The sequence below is a fragment of the Anthonomus grandis genome, chromosome 22 (assembly GCF_022605725.1).
Source record: "Anthonomus grandis grandis chromosome 22, icAntGran1.3, whole genome shotgun sequence".
Taxonomy (NCBI): domain Eukaryota; kingdom Metazoa; phylum Arthropoda; class Insecta; order Coleoptera; family Curculionidae; genus Anthonomus; species Anthonomus grandis.
This window is the reverse complement of record NC_065567.1, coordinates 45,135,655-45,157,811: the sequence shown is the minus strand read 5'-3', so window position 1 is coordinate 45,157,811 and position 22,157 is coordinate 45,135,655. Positions and strand designations below refer to the sequence as shown.

The 22,157-nt window shown below is 33.1% G+C and overlaps 1 protein-coding gene across 3 annotated transcripts in view; it reads right to left on the bottom strand.

The window, feature by feature from the left end:
• Positions 1–3,144: 3,144 nt before the first annotated feature.
• Positions 3,145–22,157, bottom strand: part of LOC126749096 (rho guanine nucleotide exchange factor 17) — a 344,657-nt gene continuing 325,644 nt past the window's right edge. The window contains exons 12-13 of one of the 3 annotated variants that reach the window (XM_050458723.1): positions 11,093–11,434; positions 3,145–7,036 (exon numbers count right to left, since the gene is read on the bottom strand). In XM_050458723.1, coding sequence (XP_050314680.1) covers positions 6,612–7,036; positions 11,093–11,434 — 767 coding nt within the window. In that variant the 3' untranslated portion in view covers positions 3,145–6,611. The remainder of the gene's footprint in view (positions 7,037–11,092; positions 11,435–22,157) is intronic. The other 2 variants (XM_050458727.1, XM_050458728.1) reach the window with 2 other exon arrangements.

Below are 22,157 nucleotides of genomic sequence, written 5' to 3'. Positions count from 1 at the left end.
TTTATATAGATCAGCCTCAATTGATCAAGGCATACAACGAAAATATGGAAGGTGTAGACCGTAGTGACCAAAACATAAGCCAATATAGAGTTTTAGTACGAGGTAAAAAGTGGTATTTTCCGTTATTTTCTCACTGTGTAGACATGGCCTTACAAAACTCGTGGCAACTCCATAGGAATAATGGCGGTACTCTTGACCAACTTCAGTTTAGAAGGGACCTAAGGACACAGCTGCTCGAAACGTACAGGAAAACAACTAAGAGAGGACCTTCGAAATTGCCAAAAACTGCATTCCAATTCTCACGTTACGATAGACTAGATCATTTAGTTACATACCACGAGAGTCAGCGGAAATGTTCTGTGTGCCACAAAAAAGCAAATTTTGTGTGCCAAAAATGTGAAGTTGGTCTTCACCCAAAAAACTGTTTTGTGGACTATCATACAAATTAGTTTTTAAGTTTAAGGTTTAAGTATTTTGCTAAGCATTTTGTAAGATATATAAACATATTTTAAAGTCTTTACTTATTTTTCTAATAGTAGCCCTTTATCCGTCCTTTTAAAAGGACCGCAGTTTTTTCCAAAACTGGAAATTGAAAAAAAAATCATGATTTTTTCTCGACTTATGGGACCTTCTATTGACCGTTTGTAAGAAAAAAATATACAAATTCGGAAAAATATAGTTTCATGGTCAAATGGGTTAATGACATAAATTAAGGTAGAACCAATTCCTATAATCCTAGGCTAGTAAATGGAAATAAACCGATATGCATGATTAGTAACTGTTTAACTTGGTCTTTTTTGGTAAGGGTTTTAGAAAAGAATACTACTCCGGTAACTCCGGTCAACTTCTAGTAAGCGATTGCTTTATTCAGAATCCCCTTCATATGTATGTCAATGTCATGTGTCATGTCAATTACATCTGATTGGCAATGTCGCCAAATACATTTTAAGGTCGGTTCACAGCTCACATCACAGTAACGTACCATTATTTGTAATCTGTTCATAGCGCTGGGGCAATTATAAAAATCCAATTTTATTGACGATGGTTGGGTCTTGGCAAAAACTTTTTCTGGTGACAGTCTAAAAGTGATTCGTCGTGATAGTCGTCTTCTCTTTACTTTTGCAATGAAGTAAATTTTTTTTATTGCTATTATGGTTTATTTAAACATTTTAAACTCTACGCTTTTAGCTTTTGAATCCTTTTACCTGATATGGCACTGCCTAATCAATCTTTTGATGGAAAAGTTTCAAAAATAACTAAATAAGAATAATACCAGGAGAAATAAGGAATCGAATAGGGAAATCTTAGTTAGTAATGCACCGTCTTAACCTTGTAACTTTTTTAGACTTTTTCGGCTTTGTATTACTTATAAATATGGCTAGGATGCAAGCAGTATCAAAAACAAATTACTAAATAAATCTTTATACTAACACGCTACTATAACGTTATCTACAGTGACCACCCAAAGTTCCGCATAAATTCGATAAAAATTAGAGACATGATTTTTTGAGAAAACGCTCGGACCCGTCGATTTTTATTTTAAGTTGCGCATTATTTCACATAAATTTTTGTGTACAGGGTGGAACAAAAAAAAAGATATCACGTCATCGGTCATTTTTTTAAATGGAATGCTATATTTTTTATTGCATTTATGAAATATAGGCGAAATTCCAAGCAAGTTTCGTATAACACACCTTATCTCAAAACTCAACTGATTCAGAAATATATACATTTAAATAACAAGAAAATAAATAAGTACGTCTATTTACAAATTAAGGTAAAATCGAGGATAAAAATAATGTCATGAACACTGCCAATTGTTTCTATTTCCATGGTTGCACTTGTAAAGAATCTCCATATTCGAATGTCACTGTCAGTTTGAAAATTAATAGTTTTTTATCAGAATAAATTATGGCTAATTTAACGGAAACCCAACGAATTGAAATTTTGATGAAGTAAGTGAACTGATATATACCAAATACCAAAACCATCCTATTTCTTAGTCAACAGTTAGTAGAATAGAGCACAAATTCATAACTTCAGGTCATAAATTTAGGTCATGTTAGGGATTTGCCAAGATGAGGTCGTCCAAAAATTTCTGATGAAACAAAATTAAACGTTCTGCTCTCTGTCGAAGAAAATCCAAACAATGCAACTTCACAAATTTCAGTTGATAATAATATAGCCGGAACGTCAGTAAGACGCATCTTAAAAGTAAATGAATACCACCCTCATAAAATTAGACTAATACACGAATTAAATGAGAAGAAACCAATTTTGCGAGCAAATGATGAGCATTTGCAATAATAACTGTCAGTTTGTGTTACCAGTTTTGTTTTCGGATGAAGCAACTTTTTGTTTAAACGGTGTAGTAAATCGGCAAAATTGTCGGTACTGGTCAGTGTCAAATCCACACTGGGCAACTGAGGCTCATACACAGTACCGTAAATCTATTAATGTTTGGGCTGGTATCGTGGAAAATAAAGTAATAGGGCCATACTTTTTCGAATAAAACTTAACAGGATAACGCGATTTGAATTTTCTTCAAGAAGATCTTATCCCTGCTTTGGCTGGCCTATACCCAGACGAACAAGACCAGACAGTAATCCCAGGAAGATGGATAGGACGAAGAGGGTCAATAGAGTGGCCGGCCAGGTCACCAGACCTAAATCCCTGCTATTTTCTATGGGGGGTACCTGAAAAGTATTATAAAAAAAGTATTATATTATAGTATATTATATTATAGTATTATAAAATAAGAAAAGTTTATATTGAGGAGCCAAACAACGTAGAAGATTTGAAAAATAGAATTAATATGAAATTAGACGTATATCACCCGAGTTTTACATGAATTTTTAAACCGTCTTGCTTTCTGCCAAGAAGTAAATGGGGACAGTTTGAACACTTGATACATTAATAAGAGTTTTCACAGTTTATAACATTTAATCCTCCATTGTATCTTAATTTGTAAATAGACGTACTTACTTGCTTTCTTCTTGGTTAAATGTAAATATTTCTGAAACAGTTGAATTTTGAGATAAGGTGTGTTATACGAGACTTGCTTGGAATTTCGCCTATATTTCATAAGTGCAATAAAAAATATAGCATTCCATTTAAAAAAATTATAGATAACGTCATATCTTTTTTTTTGTTCCACCCTGTATACAAAAATTTATGTGAAATAATGCGCAACTTAAAATAAAAATCGACGGGTCCGAGCGTTTTCTCAAAAAATCATGTCTCTAATTTTTATCGAATTTATGCGGAACTTTAGGCGGTCACTGTATATGAAGTAAACAGGAGCCTTCAATATTTTGCATCATTGTATGTACGTTTTAGTTGCCAATGTGAATTAACTCTGATTCGATCCGTCATTAAAAATGTACTGGTCATTATTAATTATACTTTTTATTATTCTTAATAATTCAAAATACTGTTATTGATTTAAAATCATTTAAAAGAAAACGTTTGCATCGAGCCACCATAGTTAAAAATAATAAATTTGGAATTATTTCTGATAGAATATTGAGTCAAACTTACAAAAAGCGTCAAAATGTATTTCATAATGAAAATAACCATAGGCATTAATATAATGTACCTTTAAAATTAAAAAATTTCCAAAAACAACAAAAAAAATTACAGTTATTACATGGTCACTAAACGTAAGACATGCAGTGTTGCCAGATATATAAATATTAATCAAATAATGATTGAAAAATTAGGTTTTTATTTAATAATCAATTGTTTGCTTAGTTGTACGACAATGGGTAATACTGTCATCATATGATGAAATCAGAAAAACAATAAGCGATGTTCTTCATAATGCTGGGTCCTATTATAGAACTAAACACCTCTGAGAGAGACTATAGGTATTACATATTAGTATGTACCATAAAAAATTTTCAACCATCAAAACACTTAGCTCCATATTAAGCCACTATAAGTTGATTTTTTACAAAACTTGTAGTTCTTCTTAATATTTTACATGTAGTAAGAAACTGAACATCAAGAGTCAAGCAGTCTAAATGCTATTTAGAAACTTCTTACAAAAAATGAAAAAGCTACTAATGAGATTTTTTACTTCAACTTGTCCTTTGAATCGGTTATAAATAGTTTCATATTGCAAATGTATGTTGGCATAAACTAATAACATATACATTTCCCGTAAGCCATTGCTACTAAAAGTTAAAAATCCATATGCAGAATGTTCCAGAATATGTAGGCAATCTTCCTGATTTCTTAGCATCTAAATTTATAAAAACTTAATTTTTTCCTACTCTCCCTTCTTACGGAGTTAGACCCACTAAGAATGGCTCTCTGCTCTATCTAGGAAGTAGACGTTATGGCCTGCGGAATAAAAAAATATCTATATATAAAAATATGTTCCTAAAATCGTCATTAGAAGGCGCAACTTCTATAAGGGAAAAGAAAATGCTTTTTATAAATCATGGGACGGACCGTAAACCTCAGCAAATTACGATTTTTCAAGTGTAAATTATTTTCTTATCTACTAAAATAAAGTAGTGGGAGAAAGTTAGAGCTACTATTATGTAAATACTATTAACTTTATATTGGAAAATCAAAATAATCCTTTGAATACGTTAATAATCTATAGACTATGTCCCTCAAGACATATTTGCGATTTTTTTAAAATATCATCTTATGGCCTTTATAAGCAACATTTCTCAATAGCATTTTCTGTTTCGGAAAAGGTTTAAACGAGTTTATCGTCGACTGAAATATAAATGCCGTGCATAATTCTAGGAACTTTTATTAAAGATATGTAATTGTGCAAATCAAGACGATTATCACGATTATCGTGATTTTTTGCCGTGAAAGTGCCGAAGAGACCAATTAAAATAATAGTGAGGCAGATTCTTCTACAAGTATGCGAAAATAACTTGATTGTCCAAAATGGATGGTTTATCGAATTCTTAAAGCACAACAATTGCGTCGCTACTCTGTACAAAAATATGAATCTGCCAGATTTTTCACGACTCATTACTCTGAAATTGGGTTTTGCACAGACATGCAAATAATTCAGACTTTAATATGCTAATTCTCTTTACGAATAAGACGCGATTTTAAAAAACAAGATGAACATATGAATATCCACATGTATTTATTTTGTTTTATGAACTAGATCAATTTGACCCCTTAAACATTTACGCCTAAATCACTAACCAGCATTCTTCAGAACAATCAATCAGAACTTTTAAATGAAGGGTTTAACATTTTTTAACCAGAGTTAGAAGCTGCGTACGTTTAGAATGAGATTACGTTGTTAATAATTTTAAATAAATATTCAGGTTTAAAACTGTGTTTCTCTTTAATTTTGTTTTAAAATATTAACACAAAAATAGATTTTATTTCTAAAAACCGTTTATTTAATTGATATTTTTCAAAAGCGCCTTTTCAGAGTAAGATTTTTACTAGTTTAAAGAAATATATGTTTATACTTCTATTATACAGGCTATAGAAAATGTTAAAAATATGTTAGCGGTGGTCTGTATAGATCCATTTTAAGGAAGAGTTTTTTAAGAGCCGATTTTCAGAGGCGCCTCTAAGAGGCACATAACTCTTTGAGAAAGGACTGTAGGAGAAAATAAAAAAAAACCAAGCTATCCGAATTCTGAAGATTGACCATATATTCTTGGACACTTTACATACAGTGTTCTATATAACTTGCAATACCTATACATACAAACTTGAGTAAAAAACCTAGCAACTGATTTTAAAGAATGAAACCGATATATAATACGATATGGATTAAAAAGTTCACCATTTTTTCCAAAAAAGAAAGAAACTGTTAATATGCAAACATCACTCGAGATATGATTTTTTATTCACGTATTTTCTGATTAAAAGAAGATATATTTATTAACATATAAAAGTTACAACTAATTAAAAATAAGTAATTAGTTTATTTAAGGGATTCTTTTAAATTTTATTATAAAAATAGTTTCTGATAAATTAAGGTTAAAAATATAACCTTTCAAAAAAGTACACATGTATCTGCAGTCTAATATATTTAAAAAAAAAACGATCATTTTGTTCCTATTATCACTTATATGATAAGTATTTAAAGCCAATAGAGGCAGTGTATTTTCAAAACACTAGGGCATTTATTTAACATAATCTTAAAGTTCTCAAAATCAAAGTAAAAAGAATTCGCATATTTATTAAATTTATCTTAATTGACTGTTTAAAGAGGTTAGGCTTGTATACATTTTAACAACATATTAAATATCTATTTTGTAAATATAATTTGAATACTATAATACCCGTTGAATAAATTTTTTCTATACAAAATAGTCGTTTAGTACGGTATAAGATTTTCATTTTATAGCAGCTATTTATTTTATTTTAGGCTAATATCCTAACAACTAAATATTTAAAAAAAATATATGTCTTATAATTAAGTTTATCAATTAAACGTAAGCAAATATGGCTTCAAAAAAATTAAGGAATTAGGTTCAGTTATTGTCTTGTAAAAAATTCCTGACGGCAAATTTTTTCTTAAGCGAATCTCGCAAAACCCTTACTAATCAAATTAATGTTTCTTTAGAAACAAATTGAAATGGTGCTCGACTTTCTGATTTTATAGTAAATCAGGTGTTCCAAAGAAGCAAATGGTTCGTAGAGTCTTCTCGTCCTGCAACTTCTGATAAATTCGAGCTTCTAAAATCTTCATATCCATCTCCTCCAGATATAACCAACATTTTTGTAGTTTTTACCTGAGGAATCTCACAAAGTAATTTCGATTTTGACAATTTCTTTAATGGTGTGCCTTTTCTGACTAAAGGATAGGGAATTTCCACTGATGTTAATATTCTAACATGTCCAGTGTGACCATGAGGCAACCCAGTAACAGGTGGAATGTTGTTTAGTTTGCCGGTAGACGCAGTAATGTGTGGTAGTGGCATAGTAAGAAGAACGCCGGCTGATGTTCCTATCCACAGAAGATCTTTACAGTATACTAAAGCTGTTACTCGAAGACATGCGGCCTTATGTTGCTTTATAATATCATCACAACCTAAAAAATTAGTGTGTTTAATTAATTTGGCTAAATAAATGCATTTTGATGATACATATCTCAATTAAAAACCCAGATTTAAACATTATTAAAAACATTACGAGTAAAATTATTAAATCGTTTTTAACGACTGGGAAAATTTTTAAGATTGAAAGTAAGAACAAAATAAAAATAATCGTGAGGTCACCAAATTATTCAATTAGTTAGGATTTAAAATATAAGAAATATATCTTGAATTGTAGAGTTCAGCACCTATTATAGTCAGAAATCAAATTTTTCAACTTCCGTTATTTTATTTTAGTTTACACTTAATAACGGTTGCAGATACTTTCTAATGTCCTGGCAAATTTAAAGTGCCTTATGGTCTTAGCCCTGATGGTGCTTCATTAAGGGCAGACCAAACAGGTACACAGTACAGTACTTGGTGTTTACTTTTTGCTTATATAAATACATAAAACCTTGACATCACGGTCAGTCACTAGTATGACATAAAGCTAATCGACGCGACAGTTAAATAAAAACAGGGTGTTCATTTAAAAACTTCCCACCACGGATTTATCGAAAACCACTGTTTAAAAAAAAACGCCGAAATACGTCAAAAGGTTTGTCACGGGGGACAACTTTCTAACCTAAAATTACTTCACCCCCTTTAACCCATTGCCCCCCAGGGTCATCCCCTTAAAAATTTTAAATGGCAAGGGGTATCGAGTAACAGCTTGTTTAAAAGGTCTTTCGATTAGTCTTTTATTTTGGCGTTTGATTTTTTTAAATCGGTCGATTTGTTTTCGAGAAAATTAGAAAAATCTTTGTTTATCTTAATGTGTTCAGATAGAAAACAAAAACATGAAAGTATCAGTTTTTATTTCAATAAGGGTTCAAAATGTTGCCCGTTTTTGGCCAAACAATGATATAGGCGATATTCAAATTCCTGACGGACATTTTCAAAAACATGTTGTGGGATATCATGGCAGCTGTCGATGATGCGTTGACGAAGTTTATCCAAACTTTCAGGTTGGGGAGTACACAATAGATTTCAAATGACCTCATAGAAAAAAACTACTGTACTAACTGTCTAACGGCGTTATATCAGGAGATCTAGCAGGCCATTCTATAGGCCCGCTTCGCCCTATCCATTTATCTGGAAATAGTAGTAGTAGTAAGGGTGGGGGAGCTAGAGCTCGGCAAGTAGGCCTGAGCAGTCCTTTTTCGCCAACCCCAGAATCACCCACCCCTACGGCTCCACTCTCAATGCGCGGTCTTCACTGAGTCGGCCCGTCCTTTTAATAAAGGCTTGCACGTTGTCCCAGTTCAGATCTTTAAGATCTTCCCGCTGGAGTGTTGTTGCTCCGAAAATTTTCCTTCTTAGGCGACTCCACCTATCACAGACACCTAGTATGTGGTATGAAGTTTCCTCCCCTGTACCGCAATTTGGACAGAGTGGGCTTTCTCTTATACCAAGAAGGTGTAGATGCCTGTTTAGACTGTTGTGCCCGGTCAGGATTCCCACCAAGTCTTTGATACTTTGTCAGGTCTTTGTTAGCAGTTGCCTTGCTTTAGAGCTATCATGGTCTGACATCATTTCCTTGGCCTGTCTACATCCTTCTGTCCTTCTCCAATTCTTCCTTGTTTTTTCCCAGGCCCAATTATTAAGTGCCTGGGAGATTTGTTTTTTGCTAAGACCGAGACATAGTTCGGGGCCTACGAAGGGGTTAACGGAACCTTGTCTTGCCAGTTCGTCGGCCCGCTCATTGCCCTCAACACTTTGGTGTTCTGGAACCCACCTCAGTCTCACATCCTTGTGTGCTGCAAGCCTTTCCAATGCGTCTCTGCATTCCTGGACTAGCGCTGAGCTGGACCTGGGTTTCTGAATCGCTTTGAGGGCAGCTTGACTATCGGAGTAGATGCAAATCCTCCCGTCACCTTCCAATGCCTCTCGTTTGTTCGCTACTTCGAGTATAGCAAACACCTCCGCTTGGAAAACTGTGGTGTGTTTCCCTAGCGGGAAGGATTCCCCTGTGTTCGTTTCCATCCTGTACACTCCGGCTCCGGCTGAATTGGTGCTTTTCATCCATGATCCTTACATGTACCAGGCCTGGAAACCACTTGGCTCTTTATCTTGGTTCGCCGACCATTCTTCCCTTGTCGGGATTTCGACTTGAAACCCCTTCTTTAACCTTAGTTTGTCACTTTCTGTAGTGCATCTGGATGTCAGAATTGGTATGTTCTTACACATCCTGAGAGCAATTGTCATATGGCCTTGTCCTAAGTGAACATTGCGCGACCCTCCGCTATCTCTCATCCTCTTATACGCCGCCATGGCCTCCCTCTCAATCCAGACTGGGAGGTCCGGTAGCCCAAATTTATCTGGAAACTCGTCGTCTAGCCATTGCCGAACGGGAAGAACATAGTGAGGAGAAGCGCCATCTTGCTGGAAATATATTTCAGCCTCATCAATTATAGGGTTTCCATCATCATCGATTTGGTTTTCAATAGATTCAGTGATAAGCGGATTGATGGTATATTCCAACATATCCAAATAAATGTCTCCATTTAAATTTCCGTTAATAAATAATAGCCCAATCACTTTATTTCCTAAAATGCCTGCCCATACATTAATTTTTTGAGGGTACTGGGTATGCCCTTCTACAAATGCATGAGGAGTTTCATTGCTCCAATATCTACAGTTATGCTTATTAACAAATCCATTTAGATAAAATGTGCATTCATTACTGAAGATATTCTTTACATGAATAGTATTATCATTAATCGCTTAAGTCATTTTTTCACAAAACTCAACTTGCCTCTCGAAATCGTCTTCGGTTAACTATTGCAATATTTTCATTTTGAATGGATGAAATTTATGAAGTTTGGTAACTGTTTGAACAGAGCCTAATGAAATACTAGTGGCAGCAACAATTTTGCGTAATGAAGTATTAGGTTTTATTCCAAAATGACCCAAAACTTCAACTTAAGCTGCTTCATCCAAAATTCGCCGATGATCACGTTTTTTATTTGCAACAGATCCAGTGTCAGTAAACTTAGTAACAAAGTCCAAAACATACCTATGCGAAGTTATCTTCTACGGATGTCTGGCATTAAACGTGACGGCAGTTTGGCGAGCACATTAATTTTGGGCACCATAAATTAGAATAATTTCCACTCTTTCGGCTAGTGTGTAAACCATTTTGGAAGTAAAATCTTCAATTCAACAAATAAATTTTCACTATTCCAAGACTGTCACAAATGTAACTGACGGCAAAATAAATTCTTTATTTTCCTTAGCAACCATAAAAAACTAAGCAGGTATAACAATAAATACAGTTCGCCCAGGATATCTGTGTTGATGAAAATAATGCGGAAAAAATTCAGGTTGTTATTTAGTTTTTTCCACGTCTAATGTTCGGAATTGCTGTTTACGTTAGTAGTTTCCGTTTTAAATTATAAACGAATTGTAGATTTGGCAAACCCTAACGGGCAACAGTTTGAACACTTATTGAAATAAAAACTGATATTTTCATGTTTTTGTTTTCTATTTGAACAAATTAATATAAACAAAGACTTTTCTAATTTTCTCGAAAACGAATCGACCGATTTAAAAAAATCAAACGTCAAAATAAAAGACTTCGAAAGACCTTTTAAACAAGCTATTACCCCTTGCCATTTAAAATTTTTAAGGGGATGACCCTGGAGGGGGCAGATGGTGAAAAGGGGTGAAGTAATTTTAGGTTAGAAAGTTGTCCCTCTTGACAAACCTTTTGACGTATTTCGATGCTTTTTTTTATAAAAAGTGATTTTCGATAAGTCCGTGGTGGGAAGTTTTTAAATGAACACCCTGTATATAACGTTTTTTCCTATTTTTAAAAATTTGAGAATTATAAAAATCATCCTAGCTTACATGAAAAAAAAACTAATTTCTAATATTCGAAATTTTACTCCAAAGATAAGGCTCTTAAATAAGAGCTTAACCTTTTCTTTAAGAAAATAGAGAATAAACAGAAGGAGTTTAAGAACACTTCTTTTAAAGCAATTTTATAATAAATACGTAGTTTTACTTACTTGTTAGCATTTTCTGTACAGCAGGCGCAACGCTCGTCTCATAGATCAATTCATAAGTAATAGCATTATAGCATTTGACAAGAGCTGAGTTTAGCAATGATAACCAAAGTACATTGCCGCATATTATCATACAAGAAATTGGTGGATTTTGTGGTGGTTTTATAACCTCTGTGCTAAATACAATCAATATAGTTTCTCGTTCAAACGTTTGAGGATTAAATATCACCACACTATTACCGCAGGCACAGAAAAGTTTTGAATTAAACACCACCATTTTGGTAACCGGACTCTGGCTGTTGCCTAATGGTAATTGTTTAGGATTGCTCGTATTCCAGCCGCCTTCTATAAAAAAAAATGTAGTGTTTTATATTAAGTACTATCAAAATGTAAATAGGTTAATTATTCTTATAGTTTTTATACTGATTTGTTAGTTTTTACTCTTATTTTGTAGTTTAGGTTAGTAAGTTATGTTGTGTGTAATTAGAATTCTACTTATATTTAGACTAATCGATTCCTATATCTAAAGGGTTTAGTTTTTAGTAGTTCATTTTATTTAAGGGCATCATTTGCGCCCCAATTTAGGTTATTTTAGATTGTTTTATTTGAATTCTGATACTTTGAATTTTCTAGTTTTTATGTACTTTCTTGCTTTCACTGTCAGGATTCTCTTAAAATCACTGGTCTTCTTCCATAGAAACTTCCAAGTATTTACAAATTGTTTCATGGGTCTTTAAAGAGACTATGTTTCTTGACGTTATAATCAATTTTGTTGTTTATGTTAGAAACAATTAAAGGTAGACAGTCAATATGAGTCCCTGTTTGACTTGACTGTCAAAGTTTTGTAATCTGACGTTGAGAATTAACAGTGTGCGTTTCTGACATAAAAGTGTATTCATAGCATACATTTGTTCCTCAATTCCATTACAAATAGAGACAGAGAAGTTGCAACAAACATCAATTATAGTCTTATGGTTGGAACCTTTGGTGTGACACTCAAATTACGAGACAGTTTTATCATTAACCAAAACTCTTTATTTTACTCTCGACATGTATTTCGCTAATGGTGAAAACTAGTTTAATTATTAATTTTAATCTTCTCCCCAGATGTTAACATCGTTAGGGAAACACGTGTCGAGAGTAAAATAAAGAGTTTTGGTTAGTAGTAAAACTGTCTCGTAATTTAAACATTAATTATGTATAAGGAGTTTATTGGAAAGCAGGATAAGAAGCAAAAAAATTAGACCTTTAATAACAAAAAAGAAATAAGAAAATTAAGAGCAAGACAGAAAACAAGAATACCTTATTAAGCAAATATCATGAAAGAAGACTTGCAAAATTCCTAAAAATTACAACGAAGAATGAGACTGAAAATATGAAGGCGAAACAAAAATTAATGAACAACTTTGAAGCAACAGTTAAAGAAGAATTGGCACAAGTACAAAAAAAGATTGAAAGAACTTGAGATAGAAGTAAGCCTCACTTTATTCCAATCATGGAATGCAACCAATAATATAAGTGAAGCAACCAAAGTTCTACGGCAAAGAAGCATTCATTAGCTTAATTTCGACGTACTGGTGTCTATCTTATAGACGAGATACTGTGAAGCCCATCTATATAAAGTATACAAGATCCATTTGAGAGAGAAAGAGCATCTTTCTCAAGAAGTTGGTTTCTTGCAGAAACCAAGAAAACTTCTACTAGTTAGCTGTACCGTTCACTGCTCATTGTAGAATTTCACCACCACTAAATTTAATCTGGGAATCAGCATTAATCAAGTCTTCATACATCATCTACATGAAGATAATAAAAATGCTAAAGTTGTATGTTATTACCATACCAGATAATTCAGAGGTGGTATTTAATGCTACAACGCAGGAAAAGATAAAGATATTGTCTTGATTAAGCTTATGACAAGTTGTAAATAACATGAAAAAGAAGAAGTCTACTATTCTCGTTTAAAAAGTACACCTAAAAGTAACTGATATGACCAACACCTGAAATAAGGGGATAAAATTGGCGTAAGCACAGAATAATTGGCAGTTATAAAGAGTACTTGTGCAAATCGCCACTTTTTTCATCAGAATTTTACCTACCTGTATACATATGAAAAATGGATAAAATAAAAAAATGGATCTACCAGAATTTGTGTGAATTGACGACACTCTGGACACTATTGAATTCACAATAATTTTCAACGTTGGATCTGAAGAGTGAATACTGGGAGGTAAGAATGCATCCAGAACAGAAAGAAGGACCAACCTGTATTTTTAACTGAAACAGAACTTTGGCAGTTTACAGTCATGTTCTTTGGACTATGTAATAATCCAGCTATCTTTGAAAAGCTTATGAAAACTGTGTTACGTGGAATGACTTAAGACACTTCCCTAGTTTATCTGGATGACGTCATTATACTGGAAGAAATATTCGAAGAACATTTAAAGAATGTTCAAGAGATATGTTTGTAGACGACCGGACTGGTGATTTGCTTTTTGATGGTCACTTTCAGTTAGGTTACTTCGTGCAGTTTCTTCTATAATTGTTAGACCGGCAAAGGAGTAATCTAAACAGGGTGCCATGAAATTGCCAAGCCAATAACGTGCACTACCCCCGACTTTTCCACTGGCCAGATAAAACCTCTAAACGATTATCATATCCGGCGATCAAAATATGGTGGTTACTATTACACTGAATTCAAAATAATCATCCATTACTCTCAAAGAGACTTAAATATATGATCAAAGGAGAGAGAAAGTAAACTCAAAGTCCAAGTTTCATAAATCAAGCGTCTATTAAAGGTTACGCGTTTCGCCGCATTAGGGCATCATCAGACCTATCTAAATACAAAAACCACACACTGATTGTAGACGCGTAACCTTTAATAGACGCTTGATTTATGAGACTTGGACTTTGAGTTTACTTTCTCTCTCCTTTGGTCATATTACATTGAAGACACATATTTCCAAAAAAAGTTTATCACCATATGAATTATTTTTATTTCTTCCAAAAATATAATCATAAAAAAGTCAGTTACACAACGGAATGCCGCATTATCAGAATAATTAACTTTCCAAATCCGCAGAACTGCTTGGCTTTTTATAGCGGTGGCGAAAAATTACAATAATAATGATATTATTAATAGATATTAAAACAGATAAGAGAGACAGAATGGTACACCGTTTTGCGACCGGATCACTTGTGGCAATAAAGATAGCATAACTGGCTTGAGGGAACCGCAACAGCACTCGCCCCTTGAAAAGACGCCAATATACAGTTGGTAAAATGATATTAGACCTTCTCAGACCTAATGACTGTGTCATATCTTTCGGTTGGTAATACTGACATCACCACTTAGCTCCGAAAGATGTTCTGAAAAAAATGAACCGAAACCAAGATACATACGAGTGTGCATTGCAAGATATCAAAACTGGATCTTTGCCGCAGTCCATGATACATCCATCCATGAAGGCGCTAAATGAGGGGACTGCGGTTCATAAAACCAAGATATGCCAGAAACAAACAGGAGAGGAGAGGGAAAAAATCAATCTGCACTCTACTTTCTTATCTTAAAGCTCTAGACAGTCAGCCAAGTCAACCAGGAGGAAGGATAAGGCACGCTCCCTTAAAGAGTGGCAAAACCCATCCGAAAAAGTGAGAATTTTTTTTTAGACCGGAGAGTATAAGGCAAAGAGCAAAAGATCTGGAGATGATGCAATTGCCTGCTAAACTGAAAATATCAGGGGAGCTATAATTGTCCTAGCACAAACATTTAAGAGGAACATCTGAAGAACATTGATATTACCCTTATTCAAGAATCATAACATTTCAATAAGGTGTCTACCGTATAGTGATTGTGTGCCTTCTGATAAAAAAATATATTAATTACGTTTTATGTTTCGACAGAGACGCTATAGCTGCCCACATTTTCATTTCAGGGTAAACTGACGCAGTCATTTGCTTAGAATATTATCTCCTTTACAGATGGTGCAAGTCTTATTATCTACTGCAAGAGGAACAATGTGCAATTAATTCTGGAGTGTGGAGCAAATGCTCACTATACAGCCTAAACACAAACATTGCCATTGGAGTCCATGCTTAACTACCTACTGCAAGAGCGAATGTATATCAATAACTCAGGCTCAGAGCCAACCTTTATTAATAAAACCAGGTACTAGTACTATTAAAATAAGCTCAAACTTTATGAGCAGCAATTTGAAGGACTGAAAAATCTGGCGCAAAAAGTGAATTATGAATTTATATAAAATATGAAATAATATAATGTAATACTATGCAGTATTTATATATTAGTATATATATTTTACAGATGGTCTTACTCTAAAAATGTTCTCAAATCTGCCTGATAACACCTTAAACCACCCGAGAAATCTAATTAACAAATCATTTCAAAATGGGGTCTTTCCTAACTGCCTTAAGACTGCAATAATTATTCCCTTGCATAAAGGAGGAGATAAAGAGCAAGCTTCAAATTATCGTCCAATCGCTCTCCTTCCAATATTATCGAAGATCATAGAAAGATTGGTTAAAAAAAGGCTATTATCATTCCTGTTTAAATATAAAATACTAACTCCTCATCAATTTGGCTTCTTGAGTAATAAATGCACTAATGATGCCATGTTCTCCCTTTTTAACAGTGTTTACTCCAGTATAAACAATCATCATTCAACAGCAACTATTTTCTGTGATTTCTCCAAGGCTTTTGATTGTGTAAACCATACTATCTTGATCAACAAATTACAGCACTATGAGTTCAGAGGAACGCCTCTCGAATGGTTTAAGTCCTATCTTAGCTACAGAAGTCAGCTTATAAAGGTTGATACAACCATGTCTTCTAGCAGACCAATAGAATGTGGGGTACCTCAAGGTTTAGTTCTGGGCCCAATTCTGTTTCTGCTTTTTATTAATGATATGGCCCATCTGAACATTAGCGGCAAAATCTGTCTCTTTGCCGATGATACTAGCTTTACATGGAGCAATCCGGATGTTGCGGCACTTCATGCAACTATTGCTAAAGACCTTATCAACATTAAATCGTGGTGCGATTCGAATCTTCTCTGCTTAAACATCTCAAAAACTAAAGTCTTATCTTATAAAGGTACTATCCAACCCTTTGTACTTAGCAACACCAGCTTGGACGTTGTTGAATCTGTGAAATTTTTGGGATTTATTTTTGACAGCTCTTTGAAGTGGGAATTACAGATGGATGTTTTATCTAAAAAATTAAGTTCAGCTTGTTTTGCCATAAGATCAGTTTCCAGGGAATTAAATCTTTCGTCATCAAGAACAGTGTATTATGCCCTTTTTGAGTCCCATCTTCGTTACGCCCTTCCAGTCTGGGGCACATGCTGTGCGACTCAGTTTGAGCGCATTTTTAAACTACAAAAGAGAGCGGTTCGCTATTTACTAGGACTTAATAGTCGAGCTCACTGCCAAGAAATGTTTAAAAGATTTGAAATATTAACTCTTCCATCTTTATTCATTTTTGAATCTATTTGCTTGATTCGCAAGCATATATCAGAAATTCCTAATAGACCATCTCGCAATTATTTACTTCGAAACGCAGAGCATGATCTTTATGTGCCAATCCCAAGGTCAGAATTAATAGCTAAAAAAATGCACAATGATCTGCCTTTGGAAATTAAATCATTGACATCTTTTCCTGGATTTCGCAATGCTTTGAAATCATTTTCATTTTGATTGATTGATTGATTGATAGTATAGAATTTACAAATATTAATTAAATTATGAAATGACAGCTTATGATGAAAACTGTCCCCTTAAAATGGAAAGGGACACCCGAATTATTCCCTGGTGTTAAAATAAACAAAATAAGATACGGGTGAAGATGCACAAAATTTTCAACATCGTTAATTATATGGTCAACTAGGATCAATAATACAAGAGAAGCATTAACTAACTACAGCATTGCTATCTGTACTGTTTGACAATCCTATCTGTGATCGCAGGGAATCGGCAAAGAGGGTGTAGTTGTAAGTAAAATATGGCTGATTCATTAATAAAATGTGGCGTGTGAAATTTTATATAATCAGGATTATACAAAGATCTTCATATACAAACTTAATAATGAACAAAAAAACTCCGCCACTAAATATATTAGTCGATATTTTTAGAACAAACCATATGGAGGCACGCGGCATCTTTGTCTAATAAATAAAGTAAATTTGTCTATAGCAACGGGCATAGCAACCAGTTAGGTGCGATTAGACCGCATCGACACACTTTTTTCTCGTGGCATTGCCAGTTTAAGTAATGCGAATAAGATCTTTGAAAAATGTTAACATATAATAATATTCAGTAGTAAGAAAATATAGGATTTAAATAAATAGGGAACTTCAAAAATCATCTTAAAATCCTTACAAAATTTGTATTTATTTTTTTATGATTAAAGAAAATTGAATTTTAAATTGAAATAAGTGAGCCAAGCCAAATGGCAGTCTTGGAGGGACTTTGTAAGATCAAAAACGACACTCCGTAGTGTTCCAGAGTCAACAAGGTGCTCTCAAGGAGAGGCATCATAGGACCTAATGGCACTTTTACGAAAAACAGGAGCTGAATGTGGAGAATTATGGCACACACTCCTTATCTGACTTGTCGAACAAAAAACAAATGCTCATGGTAAAATCGGAAAAACCATAGCACTTGGTTCATAGTAACTTAATTTTTTTTAATAAAAAAATTGTTAAAGTTTTGTTCAAGCCGAAGAATGTATTTATTCTGATTTTTTAAAATTTATAATTCTAGCTACATTTAATTTTAAGTAATAATTTTAAAAATAGTTATCAAAGGTGTTCTACAATTTATAATAAATAGCATTTAAAGATTTAAAAAAATTAAACAGGTACAGTATAAAAAATAAATAATACGTTTATTTTAAAACTTGCACAAGAAAATTCGTATCAATTCTAAACTAAACAACTTGACTAAAATATCTAAAAAAGTTAAATAAATATTAATAATAATTATTTATATATTCATTATGAGTGGAAATTCACTTTAAACAGTTTTTCTTGGCTTTCCATAGGAAACGCAGTTTCAATTTATTTAAACTATTTTTTCCTAAAATTTATTTAAAATGAGTTTTCAGATAGTCCAGTCCAGAGATCTATTAGAATCTTTGATGTGTCGCAGATGCCGCACTAAATAGTCTGTGCGCCTATGTCGTATTTAGTGTCGCATGATATACATGTTTAAATGGCAACATTTTATATAGTTTATCTATGAAATCATTTTAAATAGACGTAAAATCCCATGTTTTACACTATTTTTTATTTTTCTTTCGAAAATGTCCATTTTTAGAAAGAAGATAATATGAAAAAATTGACCGCAGACTAAAATCCAAGCACCCTACACAATATTTTAAACACTTCCAGTACTCATCTCTTTTTAAACAGTATTAAACAAAGATAAAACACCTGCGTTCTGGCGATTCCTACTTCAGGCTGTGCAAGCGATTGTGTATCTCTCTCTATCCCACTGATTTTAAGGATTACGGGGCCGTACCCAAATAAATTTTTGGGTTGTTTTTGTATTACTTTCGTCGCGTTTTTAAAGGGATCTTTAAGAATGGGCCTATCATTCTAAGAAGTTATTATAAGAATATATCATAATATGTATAAATTAAAAAAAAACAATAATAAAGGACATTGAATGTGGCAGCCAAAATCCCCTAATAATATAACTACCAAATAATAACAACCACCAAATAAAAATAAATCTCAATACCCAAAAAAAGGAAATGTATAAAATTTGAAGACAAACCAAAACATTGTACCCTTTTGTGTCAAAAAGTAAACCTTTAATGCCTTAATCCACAGAATAAATGGGCCTTATTAATTTGTACCACCTATTCTCTCATCACTTATTATTTATAACACCCCACTGATGGCGCTAAAAACTAAACTTATTAAATTAAAATTTTTGGTTAAACTGATTTTACGTACTTAATTCTTATCTTTAAATTAAATATTATCTTGCTATCAACTATCCTGAATTTTTAGCTTTATAAAACTAAACCCAAAAATCCCGAATAATAAAATTTTAAATACAAATAAATTTTAAGGCCGAACCTGTGCAACTTTTCAAGCTTGAGTGGCTGGAACTAAGGTCAGACGTCTAACAAAATAGTACGTGGGCGCCTGAAGTCAAATTTTACGAACCAAATGTATAAATTTAAAAAAAATATATTTATTTAATGGATTGATTAAATATCGCTTAGAATATTACTTTATGACTCTTTCCACATAAAATTTTGCGATTTAAACATGCATGCCATGTGACAATACAAGCAACACCGGCACACAGACTATTCGCGGCACATCAAAGATTCTAATAGATCTCTGAACTGAACTTTATCACCACATGAAAATATTTAGTGTCCGATTGACATAAGTTACTTTTAACGAAGTTTCACATAAATTATGTTTCTATTTCAATCCATGGTTTATCAAATTCAATAACAAAACAATAAGGGCGTAAAAAGTAGTTATAATAGAAAATAACAGCAGAAGTAAAAAAAAAATTAGTAGGCTAGAACATAAATTATTTAAAAATAACTTGAATCAATACAATACATTTTTCAAATAAAAAAACATATATTTTTGCTCGGCCAAAAATATTCATAGTGTTGCATTAAAAAAAAACTTGCTGTGGACCTCTGATATTATGATGGATATTTGTTTTCTCTAAATACAGTTGATAATAGAACAGAAGCCAATAATTTTTAATTTAAAAGGTTCTTTCTCTAATATTTATTTAGTAAAGATACACATGTGTAAAAAAAAAATTGGGTTTAAAGAGGGAAGTGCTATGTCTTGCTGTGTGCAAAAAATTTAGGCGCTGATTCCAAAAATTTTACATTTATTTCTGCGATTTCGGAAAAATCACAAATGATTTTCTTTATTGGTTCAACCTTTTTTATTTCATAACTAATTAATAAACACGCTACAATTTGACGCCTTATACAGGGTGTTTCAGAACTATGGGATCAAACTTCTAGGGGTTGTTCAGTGCAACAGTAGAATCCATTTGAGTATAGGAACCCATGTCCGGAAATGTGTCACTACGCCACTACGGCCCTAAGACGCGTTTAAATTTAGAAAAAATATTAATTACCTATAGGATCTGATGCATTTATTTTTACCTGTTTCCTATACTCAAATGGATTCTACTGTTGCACTGAACAACCCCCAGAAGTTTGATCCCATAGTTCTGAAACACCCTGTATAATAATACTTTAATAATACATACAAAACAATAGATAGATGTCATATACTGCACACATCAAAATGGTCACATACACACTCCTATTTGTTTATGCGACAACGGTTTACCACGGTCTTAAATGAAAATTGAAAAAAACATTTAAATTTAACACATCTGAATTAATTTTGAAAACATTTATCGAAAACACAAAAATTCATTGAAGTATACTAATAATGAATGACAACTTAAAGACGTAAAATATCGAAAATTCGAAATAACAAAATTTAAAGAAACGCTAATAAAAAAGAAAAGGTTTTTGTTAACGGAGTATTTTAAGCTATCAATGTCGTTTTGCCCAATTTCTAGCCATTGCTCTTGCGTACAGTTCAGCAACTCTTTCCTTGTCTGGGTTGAAAACACGCCTTTTCAACATATCCAAACATGCTCTATAGGATTTAGGTCAGGGAATTGCGTAGGCCAATAACAATACCTGAATATTATGCTGCTCCAAAAAGTTTCTAGCAGTTCTTGTAACTTGTGGGCGTGCATTGTCGGGTAGAGGTACTTAATTTTCAAAAATGAGTAATGGGTTCTGAAATTTGATTCCGATATTTGCTTGCTCTTTAAAACCCTTCAATAGCAATCAGATTAGTCAACTTTTTGAATGGTTTGCAAGCGAGATGCGTTGCCCGATGTTCGCCGTACCCTTATCCATCTTGAATCAAGAGGTAAACCAAACCTTGATAAATCAGTAAAAAGAGTGCATGCTCAAGAGCGTGTTTTGCCAATTTTGATGTTCTTCAGCTCATCCTAATCTCTTTGTGCAATTGCCACGGTATAGAACTGAAGCTCTAACGGTACGTCTGACATTGCAAAGCATGGCAAGATTATTTTCAGGTAACTTATTCCTCATTGTTTGAGCTGTTAGATTAACGCCATGAATATTTTGAAGCTTATGACTTTTTCCATCTGCTTGGCAGTAATATTGAAGTTTCATAATTCCTGAACGAGATCAACCCCTCACGTGCAGGTTATGTTGCCCTTGTTGGACCAGTATTTTTTCTCTTAAATCTCAGTCCCTTCAAATCCCTGCCGGAATCTTTCTATAGTGCTCTTGGTAGAACTTATAGCTTCTATAACGTCGCGGATGGTCATATTACGCTGTACAGGATATTGCCTTTGCATATTGACTATGTAGCACGCACAACAACGCAACAACAAAACTGTTTAGTTTTCCAAATGAATGTCCAACAAATAATTAATACAACTAATCTTGGAAATTTTTTTCGTCTAAAAATAAAAAAGCTGTTTTACCTTGTTCACTAAACCATTTTGATGTGAGTAGGTCTCCGGGGTAATACTAATCTTTAAGGCTAACTTTGTTTTTTAATATGCTTTTGAATTTTTTTAACTATGCCATCCCACCATTTCATCTAGTGTTTTGCTTTCTTAATTTTACGATCAAACAGATTCTATCCTTAGATAAAATTAAAATGAGCTTTACTATTATAAACAATTCGTGAACGCGGGGAACATCTAGAAAATATTTTTTGTAAAAATATGTTAGTACAGTGTTTTTGTTTTAATTCGTTCTTTATATATTTTGTGTTTAATTATAGCAGTAGGATTGTTCAATAAATCTATAGAAATCAATAAATTATTTAAAATGTTTTAGAATACAAGCCTGAAATCAAAAATTTATAAAAACAAAAAATAAATATCAAGAGATTATATTATTACAATGTCTTATAACATAAAAACGACACCTTAATAAGACTCTTAAAATTCAAATATAAGGCATAAATTGGTTTGAGAAGTTAGAATAGAT